This window comes from Leptinotarsa decemlineata, unplaced genomic scaffold, assembly GCF_025532065.1.
Source record: "Leptinotarsa decemlineata unplaced genomic scaffold, Ldec_3_MD MMD2_tig00000010_RagTag_RagTag, whole genome shotgun sequence".
NCBI classification, from domain to species: Eukaryota; Metazoa; Arthropoda; class Insecta; order Coleoptera; family Chrysomelidae; genus Leptinotarsa; species Leptinotarsa decemlineata.
The window spans coordinates 1,452,844-1,466,007 of NW_027412538.1; the positions used below are offsets into that span (position 1 = coordinate 1,452,844).

The window sequence follows — 13,164 nt, forward strand, 5'->3', positions numbered from 1 at the left end:
TTCAAATTCTCGCTTAAAAATATCTGGTCGAAGAGGCGTTCAATCTCACAACCTCCAGACACTAAGCCATGTTAATGCCATTATGTGGCACGGTTTCTCTGTGTGGAGCGCATCCGAAACGTCCAATTTTCCATAATCGTGGAGCATTAATCAGGCTGAATTTGACCGATGGCACGGGTAATGTTGACTTTGAGGACTAATGTGGTTTGTGGCTTATTCGCATACACCTGCAACTTGGGAAAACCCCACAAAAAAGTCCAATGGGGTCAAACCGCACGATCTCGTTGGACAGTTCACATCCACGTGAGATGACCACGCCCCCAAATGGCTCGTGCAGAATATCCAATATGGCATGATCTGTGTGTCACGTAGCGCCGTCCTGTTGAAACCACATGTTGTTGGTCCATATCATTCAATTCAGGCTGAAAGAAGTTGGTAATCATCGACCTATAGTGCATGTTCTCCGTTGACAGTGATAGCCTGGCCAACGTCGTTCTCGAAGAAATATGGATCGATGACGCCGCCAGCCCAGGATCCTCACTAAAAAGTGACTTTTTTGGGATGCATTGGACGCTCTTGGATCTCATGTGGATTGGTATCGTTCCAAATTCAACAATTTTCGTTGGTTACATTGAGATTCATCCAGAAATGAGCCTCATCGCTGAAGATTATTTTTCGATGGAGATATGGGTCAGTTGCCAATTGCTCCAGAATCAATTTGGCGAATACAAGTCGTTGTCTATGGACCTTTTCCTTGAGTTTCTCGGACAGTTGAATTTTGTAGGGGTGCAGGACTAAGTCACGACGCAAAATTCGCCAAGTTATGGTCTGTGAAAGGCCGAATTCTTGTAAGTGACACGAAATCGACTGTCTCAGATTCTCCAGCATACTCTCACAAACAGCGGAGATGTTTTCGGCAGATCTGGCGTTTTGTTGACGTACGGGTGTTGGTCAATCATTAACTGAGCCAGTGGATCCACATTTATCCACCACATTACAAATAGTCCTCTTGGTAGGACGACTATAACAGGATGGCCGTTATCAATTGTCAAAGTTTGGAAGTCTTTGTTGGAGGACCCTTTCAAATTCATTGGAAATTATCAAAAGTATTAAAGTCTTTGAAAAATTCATTATTTAACAAAATATTAACAAACCCCATTCATATAGAAATATTGATATTTACCAATGAACGAATGAATGAAATCGTTAATACCAATCTATTATTCTTTTCCATTTGTAGGTATTGATTTGGTATGCGAGCTCATAGACCAGTATGGCTTGGGAGTCGTTCAAGCCTACATGGGTCACATTCAAACTAACGCCGAATTGTCTGTGAGAGATATGCTGAGAGAGGTGGCAAAAGATGCGAAACAGAGGACAGGTGAGTCACTACTCCAAGCTGAGGACTTCATGGATGACGGTTCTTCAATAAGGTTGAAAGTCAACTTGGACGAGAAGGAGGGATCTGCATATTGCGATTTCAGGTAGATATTGCTAATTGCTGAGATTCGTATGGTTTTGATAGTTAGATCTGATGATTTCAGTTAATTATTGTAATATTTTAAAATCAAAATATGTGACGTCTGGCCATATGTGAATTCTGGTTATATATTTATTATTCCTCAATATTTTCTGGGTCTCAAGTGCAATGAAGTGAAAAATATAAAATGCACAGCAAAAAGTTACTTTGAAGAATCAAATTAGTCAGTGCACCTATTCATAAATTCTGCCCAAAAAATAAAATCTTGATACTCTTTCAAAACGGAAAAAAGTTCAACTCCGTTCGCGGAGCCTGAAAAAATTACTTTTAACTACGCCTCTTATGACAATTGTCATGAGAATAAAATGTCAAGATGTTATATTCGATTTATATACGATTCCTATACAAAGTCTGTCAAAATATATTCATTCATCAATTTCTATTTCGTTCAAAGTAGTCCTCACAGATATAATACAGTAGTTGTTGCCCGCGGCTTCGTCCGCGTAGAATTTGATTTGTCACATTAAGTTCCGTGACAGACCATTCAAATAAATAGTTATAATTTTTTTTAATAACCCAAAATTGTAAACATTTTTCTGACTTAGAGTCCAATCATTGTATGTCACTAACAACAGTTCAAGTGATTTTGAGCACTAAATTCCATTTTTCACAAAAAATTCGATACGAACTTTTTGATCCATTTTTTGTATTGCAGAAAATTGCTGAACACGCAAAACACTTCTAACTTTCATGCCTCTCACCAACAAACGGATAATACTAAACAGCTGAAACATTTGTTGTGAACATATGTTCTTGACGAGTGCACCTACATATGCTAATCGAATGTTAGGTTAGGTTAGGTCCAGAGTGAGTGGGTCTATTCGACCCTCCACCGCAACCCGCAAGGGTTTATTGTGCCTCACACCTATTTTCACTCGGCCAAACAAACTCAGCTTCTTACCGAAGCTGGTTACTTTGTATGGTGAGTGGTCTTTCAGGTCAGATGGTAAAAGTACCTCTAAAGACCTGATTCGGTAACCAGCGGGGCAGGCACAAAGTATATGCTCTGTTAATGAGGTAGTCGGATAGTCAAGTTGCAAGATTCCCACCTTGATACCCACGACAACCTTTCCATATGAGGGTTATTGCACGTCAGCTACACCTGACGATACCTTAGATTCGGCCGTGCTGGGCTTTTTCGCCTCTGGTTTTGGTAAAACCTCACTTGAGCGCAAACGTTTACTAACCTGCTCATGGAGGGTTAGTTCCCCCACCTGAGACAGATTCTGCGTACGCCGCAGTTCTCGCTCCTGAACTAAATTTACAGAGAGTGTAAACTCGACATCCATCTCCTCTGTAGACTCGCTTCTGAAGTAAATTCACAGGGAGATCCCTTGGAGTCGTAAACTCGGCATCCATCTCCTCTGGAAACTGGCTCCTGAATTAAATTTACAGGGAGGTCAGTTGGAGTCGTAAACTCGACATCCATCTTCTCTGTAGACTCGCTCCTGAATTAAGTTTACAGGGAGGTCCGTTGAAGTCCTGAACTCAACATCCATCTCCTCTTTAGACCCGCTACTGAATTAAATTTTACAGAAAGATCAGTTGGAGACGTAAACTCGACATCCATCTCCTCTGTAGACTCTCTCTTGATCTAAATTCACAGCGAGGTCAGTTGGAGTCGTAAGCTCGACAAACATCTCCTCTATAGACTCTGCGTCAGAAAGAATTTTTAAATTTACTCTGTCCATGAAAGTCCCACGAGTAGCTAGGGAAAGAAGGTCAATCACGGCAGAGCCCCGATACTCAGTCCATCCTTCTCAGCATTGAATTAACTGATTTGAATTTCCCGCTTTACGCGCGGTAGCTTCTGATTGGTCGCCTGTATGAAGGCAAAAGTGGAGGAGTGGAGGCGTCTAATGAGCGGCCACCCCCACTAATTCGTATACTTGTTCTACCTATTTCTTGTCAATCTCTTTCATAAATTGACCGACAATTTTTTTTTCGTTCTCTCATCTCTTCCTTAATTTTTTTGTTCATCTTGCCCACTTCTCTTTTGACTCCTTCCATTTTGCCGGTGAAGGTCTGCATTTCTTTCCTAACTCCACTGTCCTGATCTCGTATATTTTGTCTTGCACTTTTTCATATTCAGCGATGTTTATACTGTTGCCCACAAAATAATCACAAATTTTGAACTGGCTTTTCTTCATTTCTTTTTGTTATTCTAAAATAGAACCAGTTTTTTGATTCACGCATTCCAACGTTATCAAAACCAGTTTTTTTATTTTAATCTTTCTCTTGAAGATGATCACTTGGTGATCGAAACACGTGTCGAGGTGGTAAAATAACGATTTGGTGTTCAAATACTTTTCATTCGATCATTTCCAAATAAATAAATTGTTTGAATAATTTAATTTACCAATACAAATTTTCGATAGAACAAAATGCATTTTGTGGAAACGGTTGTGTTTTCCCATCGGCAAATATAATAATTGGAATGAAGGTGAGATATAACGTTATTGTTTCATGTGTCCTGAATATCAAACGATATTCATAAAAAGAATAATTGTTGAAATAATTCATCGAAATTTCCATAAAACAATTGTTGAATGCACAGAAATGTTGTATTGAATGATAACATAACCATAGGCAAACTTTTCAATGTTCGTGAATTAAAACTCCACTGTTTAAATTGATGATTTGGATTATTTACCCTCAGATGAATATTCTGATATTTCGACAGTATTTACTGTCATTTCGGGGAGAACTTCAAAAATTTTCCAAAAGTTAGAAACAAATATAAAGGAGACTGAATAACTATTTACATCATCGATTAGGATCATATCTGAAGATGTTCTTGGAGAAGGTGGAACACATGGGGTGAAACACAGTTTCCAATAATTTCCAATAACTTTCGAAAAATATTTCAGAATGAGTGTTTCCTTTTCTTATTCTTTGCTGTGAAATTGTGTACTAAATACAAATGAATTTTTGTTTCCATCGAATTTTTTGACCTTTATTTCAGTGTTGAGTTGAATTTATCATTGGAATATTCCACGAACTGTTTATACAGCTGGAGAGAAATCAGGTATGTATAAATGTTGTTCAGTTCAGATGCGAATCGAGATTATTATGAGTGAAAATTAGATGAAACATGTTAACGAATCAATGGATGTAGTAAACAAAATTCGTTGAAAGGATGTTGAAAAAAATCCAGTTTCGAATTTTAAAACCCTGATAATGGCACAAAAAATGAAACGTTGGGATGAAACCATGGTATCGCATGATTAATGAAAACGTATCTTTGGATAAAAAAATATTCGAAACAATGTTTGATATTTTTTTAAATAGCAACATGCACAAGTAGACAAAGCAACAAAATCTGTGAAACTGTATCTCTGTAAACTTGACATCCATCTTCTCTGTAGACTCGCTCCTGAGAGTAGAACTAGCGGATGCTACCAGTGATTTATTCCAAAGAACAGTGCATTATGGACAAAATGACTATGTTATTGCAGAGTAAACAACATAAGCAACAGGAAATCATTGCGACAAGCATTGAAAAATCTTCTTCCACTGAGAGGGTAATCTGTAATTGATAAGGGAGACATTTCAGGTACAGGATAACATTGTAAATAAAATTTTTAATAGTTCTATACATGAATATACGATAAAAATCAATCAGGAATACTTCTATCAGATTTATTGTTGATCCAAAAATGAAATTGAAAATAATGATGATAATAATTCATCCTCAAGTACAACTAGTAATGACGTAAATTGTGATTTTGTAGAAATAAACGCTATGAACAATGTATATATGATGCTGTTGAATATACTGTAATGAATCTGAAGCCGGCCCTGACGGTGTCCCAGTCAGCCAACGCATGACGCATACCGCGAAAACTCCGGATGGGTACCGAAATCCGCAGAGGGATCCGGAACGTTCGTTGACGATATAAAAACGTCGCTATTCGTCCCGAAGAGTAGTCTGTACCAAGAAAGCGAATCGAGCGGTTAACAAACGGTGAAGATAAATTAAGCGTTAGTTACTGAGTGGTGTATATAAATTAGTTGTGATAGTGAAGTATTGTTAAAATAAATTTGTTTAAGACAGTTAATTCTTTAATTCGTTACAATTTGGTTTCCCGGAAGCTGCCCGCCGAGTCATCGGAGGAACGTCGGCGGATCGCTAGCTGGCATCGTTTATGGTTAGAACTAGGGCGGTATCTGATCGCCTTCGAACCTCTAACTTTCGTTCTTGATCAATGAAAGCGTTTTTGGCAAATGCTTTCGCTTCTGTCCGTCTTGCGACGATCCAAGAATTTCACCTCTAACGTCGCAATACGAATGCCCCCATCCGTTCCCATTACCTCGGGGTTCCGAAAACCAACAAAATAGAACCGAGGTCCTATTCCATTATTCCATGCACACAGTATTCAGGCGAAGTTTTAGCCTGCTTTAAGCACTCTAATTTGTTCAAAGTAAACGTGCCGGCCCACCTCGACACTCAATGAAGAGCACCGTGGCGGGATTGATTTGGGCCGCCCTTGCGAGCTAAGCCCACCGGCAGGACGTCCCGCAGCACACCAGTTAACACAGCGGACGATGAACCGAAGGCGCGGAACACAGATTCGACTACGAGCTTTTTAACCGCAACAACTTTAATATACGCTATTGGAGCTGGAATTAACGCGGCTGCTGGCACCAGACTTGCCCTCCAATTGATCCTCCTTAAATGGTTTAGAGTGTACTCATTCCGATTACGGGGCCTCGGATGAGTCCCGTATCGCTATTTTTCGTCACTACCTCCCCGTGCCGGGAGTGGGTAATTTGCGCGCCTGCTGCCTTCCTTGGATGTGGTAGCCGTTTCTCAGGCTCCCTCTCCGGAATCGAACCCTGATTCCCCGTTACCCGTTACAACCATGGTAGGCGCAGAATCTACCATCGACAGTTGATAAGGCAGACATTTGAAAGATGCGTCGCCGGTGCGAGACCGTGCGATCAGCATAAAGATATTCAGAGTCACCAAGGTGTACGATGACGAGCGAACCCGCCACCGATTGGTTTTGATCTAATAAAAGCGCTCCTTCCGTCTCCGGTCGGAACTCTGTTTGCATGTATTAGCTCTAGAATTACCACAGTTATCCAAGTAAATGTGGGTACGATCTAAGGAACCATAACTGATTTAATGAGCCTTTCGCGGTTTCACCTTAATTTGGCTTGTACTGAGACATGCATGGCTTAATCTTTGAGACAAGCATATGACTACTGGCAGGATCAACCAGGGAGTTGGCGATCCCGAAATTAGCCTCTGGGCTCGACAGGCTGGACTGGAGAATTGTGAGAAGTATCTTGGAAACGATCTTCAGATCCAGCGGCATCCAGATTTTGGTGTGTGGTAACCATCTTCCACGACCGAGCATAAAGACTGTGGAGCGTTACTTCCATCGAACTTCACAGTGCAAATATGGAGAGTTCTGTAGGTATCGACACACGCCAAGGATGACATTTCGGGGCGAAACGTCTTTAAGGAGGGGGCAATGTAATGAATCTGAAGCCGGCCCTGACGGTGTCCCAGTCAGCCAACGCATGACGCATACCGCGAAAACTCCGGATGGGTCACGAAATCCGCAGAGGGATCCGGAACGTTCGTTGACGATATAAAAACGTCGCTATTCGTCCCGAAGAGTACTCTGTATCAAGAAAGCGAATCGAGCGGTTAACAAACGGTGAAGATAAATTAAGCGTTAGTTACTGAGTGGTGTAAATAAATTAGTTGTGATAGTGAAGTATTGTTAAAATAAATTTGTTTAAGACAGTCAATTCTTTAATTCGTTACAATACAATCAGTACGTATCAAAACAGATGATCCATAAATTTTTTCAGAAAGTCAGGATTTTCCAAATATTGTAATGTTAACTGAACATTGGTTAGAGGAGGGTGAGCCTCTGTATATACCAAATTATTTCATAGTATCAGAATACTGTAGCATGGAGGAACATTGATCCTACAAAAAAAATATATGAAACAGTTAGTTTTATCAAATGTGATAAATATGATTATATGTTGGTTGAGAAATAATTTGAATTTTCAATGATTTACTGTTAAGTTCATGATGTATACATGTTTTGCTTTTATCGATCAATATTATGTAATGGATATGTTTTTCTAGAGCAACTAGAAATGCTTTCATTGCAAATCCCTCCCAAGGCATCTATTGAAGTAACGGGTGACTCCAATATAGATTTTGAAAATAAACTCTCTAGAGAGTCTAGAGCAACATTAGAACTAAAAAAAAGCTGACCACATTCGATCTCACAATGCATGTTGATTTTTCTACAAATATTTCTAAATACTCAAGTAGTATGTACCAGTGACGGTTCGTGCATTGGAGAACAGGGGAGGCTTAAGTCATATAGACTATACACACACAGAAAAGCCCGCTGGAGACGCGAAAATTTTTATGTTGTTGCACGCTTTGCTTAATACTAAAGTTAGGGCATGGGCATGACAATGCGTTAAAAGTGCATGAGGAGCTATGAACTTTATTTTAGTTTGTAAACCATTTAAATGGTCGGCCATGACCGCATCCCCATCATAGGTTTGCGCAATAAACTTTTGCCTAAAATTATAGGTGTCACACGTACGAATTAAAAATTAAACAAATCGTCAGCTGTGCGCCCAGATGAAACATCATGAAAACCCATAAAACATTCTACCACATTAACATCTTTGACATATCTAAAAACGATTGAAAGTTGTGATGTACAGGTAATATCGGTAGTTTCATCAATTTCCCATGCAAAAAAAGAAACACTTTCAATCTCCTTGCTTATATTTTCCTTAATAATGTATGCCATACTGTCTATAATAAGCTCATTTTGGATGGTTTTTGAAGTGCCCGAAAAAACGCTACCGTTAAAAAAAGTGCCAAATAACAAATATTATCAAGAAAAACTAAAACGATTTACCGGAATATTTTTTCCCGGTCCATCACGGTATCCCGTCCGAATAATTAAATAAAAAACAAACGCATTCTTACACTAATGGAGACCAACTGGAGGCAAGCCTCCTCTGACGCTATAATTTCTGCAACTGAAATTACAAATCGAGACGTATGTCGCTGGTTGGATCGGTCTCGTGGAGCCTGTGTTTTTTAAAGCGGTCGAAGGCTTGGATTCTTCGCAACGTATGGCATTTATTATTTCGGGTTAATAGTTTATTCGTTATTCGTTCATGGGCGGTGCGTTTGAGTTTTGTTGATGCAGGATACAGTGTGGTACGTACTACGTAGTGAGTGACAGTGTTTGTTTTTTCGGGCATATTATGTATTTATATTAAAAATTAATGGTGAAAGTAATGATACCTAAGCATTTTTAGATAAAAATAATCATAATTATTTGTCAATATCTTTTAATTTATTGCGATGAATAGCCTCAAATTTTATGGGGAGGCTAAGCCTCCCTTGCCTCCTCTGACCATGAGTCTGTTTTGCTTAATTTCCAAGGAGGTCAAAAATATTATCGAGTCCAAAGAAGCGCTTTGGAAGAATCTACAGCAAAAAAAAATTGAAACTTTTTTAGATTTTTACAATGATGCAAAGTGAAATGGTTCACATCATCTAAATGAAGGAACATTGAATAGGTTTCATGAAACTCTGTCTAATAATTTCAATACTGCGTTTCCTATTGGCAAAAAAAACTAGAATTAAAAAGTCATGGTTGTAGGGCATTAAGATATCAGCAATACGTTTCATACTGTCAAAAACTGTATGGGAGCTGACGCCCAGGTCTTTTGCCATCCCACGCACCCTCAATGCTGAGGTCACTCCATTTGGAACAGAGGTGAAGTATCTTGGCATTGTCTTTGATGAAAAACTCACCTGGAACTCTCACTTGGAAAAAGTTTTACACAAAGCCAGACTGTCTCTATGGACATGTTGAAGGATTTGTGGTAAAACTTGGGGTTTAGGTCCCAAACAAATCCATTGCATTTATGTGATGATTGTCAGACCAATGATCACTTATGGTGCAGTTGCTTGGTGGCCGAAGGCTTTACAGAAAACGGCCCAAGCAAAGCTCTCTGGCTTACAGAGACAGGCTTGTCTGGCTATCAGTGGTGCCATCAGTACCATACCGTCAGCGGCCATGGAGATCCTTCTAGATCTACCTCCTCTTCACATTTTTCTGGAAAGAGAGGCTAGATGGACTGCATACAGACTTGTGCACATTGCCAATTGCACGAATCAATTCGAAGCAGAGTGCAACAGACTGTTGGTTGACATTGGTAGTCACGGCATTCTGGAAATGACCTATGACTTTATGCCTCTAACTGTCAACTACGAACTGCCTCATAAAGTACTATTCTCGAGTAGAGAGGACTGGATCTTGCGGGAGAAGGAAATATTAGGAGCAGATAGTTGTTGGTTCACAGATGGATCAAAAACATCTTCCGGTTCTGGTGCAGGTGTTTTCAGTCGCAGACACAGGACAGAGTTATCTACCTGCCTAGCAACTTATGCGACTGTATTTCAAGCGGAAATTCACGCTATTGAATTGTGTGCGGAGAGATTGGATAAATCCAACCTCACTCACAAGTCAATAAAAATATTTTCGGACAGTCAAGCGGCGTTGGAAGCTCTTGGCTCCTACCGATCAACATCTTAATTGGTAGCAAACTGCCAAAAAAGACTCTCCTCGATAGGAAGACTAAACAGATTGTCTCTGGTCTGGATTCCTGGTCATACTGGCCCCGAAAGCAATTAAGCTGCTGACTCTCTTGCAAAGGAGGGTGCTGCAAGCAGCTTCATTGGACCAGAACTTGTCATTGGCATCGCTTTGGGCTTTGCCAAACAAACACTGAACACCTGGATGGCAAAAAGAGTTATGGACTTCTGGCAGAATCTTCCAGGATTGGCTCACTCCAAGGCGTTGATTCACCCTTCGAAGCTTGATTCCAAACAGTTGTTGGACTACAGTAGGGATGAACTACGATGTTTAACATGCCTTCTTACATGTCACTGTCATTTGAATCATCACATGCAGATACTTGGAGTGTCAGAAGACAGTGTGTGTCGCCTCTGTCTGGAAAATTATGAAACTGCAGAGCATATACTTTGTGCCTGCCCCGATGGGGACCGAATCAGTTCGGCAGATCCGTACTCTCACCATCTGACCTGAAAGACCACTCACAATTCAAACTAATCGGCTTCGTTAAGAAGATGGGTTTATTTGGCAGAGTGTGAATAGGTGTGAGCCACAATAAACCCTTATGGGTTGCGGTGGAGGGTCGAATAGACCCACTCATTTCAGACCTACCTACCTACTGTAGGTCGACCACTTCGGGGCTCATCTTCAAGGCTAAAATCTTTGAAACGAAATTTCACAACCCAACGTCGAACAGTGCTTTCATTAACATTGTCATTGCCAAAGGCCTGGTTGATTTTTTGGGCTGTTTCGGCAGCGCTTTCATTCGATTTGATTTCGGAGTGAAAAGTTGGCCAAAAATCGCTCAACGGCATTATATAGTAATAAGCTGTAAAGAGACAATGAAATTGGAATTTGGACAAAATGAACAGCATCAATGTACCTATAGAGTACAAAATTCTCTATCGATCAGTATAAACCATGGCACATCGGAATAAATATTCATTGAGATATGGAGCTATGAAAACACATGACATTGAAACCTAACATAATGAATGAGAAGTAAAAAATTCATAACTACATTAATTAAAACGCAATCATTATTTATATGAGTAACATTCAACTATTCAAACCATTGTGACCCAGTTATTTATTTTCTCTCATGCAGATCTAGTCTCGACAAACGTATCGAACGTATGAAAAATAGAGAAACCCATATTTGGTTTCATACTGGGCAATATGATCACATTTCATAACTAATAGTGAGCCACAATAGGAACGTGTGGAGCATGAAATCCACTAGATGATAAATGCGGAGTGTAAAATCCACCGGAATATAAATTCTCGCTGTCGATGTTTTCCGATATACATCCACGTTGTAGTCTTCATTAAGTTCATTATTTTGTTCCAGTGGCACAGGAGCTGAGGTGTGGGGCAACTGCAATGCGCCCAAAGCAATAACTCTATCGGCCCTAATTTATTGTCTGAGATGTATGGTCGGCCACGACGTGCCTCTGAATCAGGTAAGAAACATTATAAGACGCCTGCTATAACTTTTCCGAGGATTTTATTACATATCGGTTGTACATGCGAGTTTTTAACTGACTTCTTTTTAGACGACCTCGTGAATCTCCTGAATTCCTTGTTGTGACAGGGCATTTTTCTAGGATGCCCATAAATAGTTTCCCACCTAACAGTTGAACAGGTTTCACATGTTGTTACAAAGTGTGACACACTTAAGATGAAGACACCCCTGTATTTCAGCCATTTTTGAAATCAGATATTTGATTCGCACCCCCAGAGCAAGTCACCCATTTTTTTAATGGATCACCCTATATTGTTTCGTATTATCAAATGCAGATATCAACAAAGTATAAAACATATGATCTGAAGCTTATGGTTCGGGAGCTACAAATTATTCGAGTTGAAAACGAGCCACCCTGAATAACTTTCGAAACAATGATTTTTTAGGAAAAATAAAAAAACACCAAAACAATAGTATACAGGGGGACACATTTTGACATATTCACATTTGATCTAACTTTCCCTATCGCACCCTCAGAGTATGTCACCATTTTTTTAGTGGATCACCCTACATTGTTTCGCATTATCAGTTGATCCACGATGAGCAGATTTCAACAAAGTATAAAACATATGGTCTGAAGCTTATGGTGCGGGAGCTACAAATTATTTGAGCTGAAAACGAGCCCCCCTGAACAACTTTTGAAACAATGATTTGTAGAAAAAAAAAACAGGTCAACAATAATACAGGAGGCCACATTTTGAATAAATATTCGTGCTAGGGACAAATATGGAAGCAATAAATCAGAAACAATATTTTTTATTGATTCTTAAATCAAAATCTGATGACTGAACAATGAGAAGAAACAAATTTTCTATAGTGAATGTTCAAAAACGTTTCCACCAACTTCCATACAATGGTACAAATGACGTTCCATTGCCGCCCTCACATGGTTAAGAATCTCGAGAGTTATTTCTCTGCAATGTCCCATGATATTCTTTCTCAAATCTTCTAATGTTATTGATTCTATCTCATATACTTTGGACTTCAAATGACCCCATAGAAAGGAATCTATAGGAATGAGATCCGGAGACCTTGGTAACCATTCTGTAGGACCTCTTCTGCCAATCCAGCAATCAGGAAAATGATCATCCAAAAATTGTCGCACTGGAGCTGCATAATGAGGAGGTGCACCATCCTGCTGAAAAACTATTTCGTTTTCGAATAAATTTATATCCTCCTCAATTGCCCTATTGATATACGATATTATTCGATTCTCCAACAAATCCAAATATTTATCACTGGTCAAATTATCATCTATGAAAAAAGTCCTATGAAGTAGTCACCTGAAATTCCTGCCCAAACATTCAGTTTTTGAGTTCGTTGGGTATGAACTTGACGGTATAAATTAGGATTCGTATCACTCCAATATCGACAATTTTGTTGATTTACCTCTTCATTCAAACTAAACGTACATTCAAAAACAAATTTTATACAAGAAATTCTGATGAAAG

General features: G+C 39.5%; 1 protein-coding gene across 4 annotated transcripts in view; it reads left to right on the top strand.

Annotated features, from left to right (window-relative positions):
* The window catches only part of LOC111507119 (5-oxoprolinase), a 137,383-nt gene that overhangs the window by 41,046 nt on the left and 83,173 nt on the right, over window positions 1-13,164 (top strand). For all 4 annotated transcript variants that reach the window (XM_074171240.1, XM_074171241.1, XM_074171239.1 and 1 more), the window contains exons 13-14: window positions 1,241-1,484; window positions 11,540-11,651. In XM_074171240.1, the coding sequence (XP_074027341.1) occupies window positions 1,241-1,484; window positions 11,540-11,651 (356 nt within the window). The remainder of the gene's footprint in view (window positions 1-1,240; window positions 1,485-11,539; window positions 11,652-13,164) is intronic.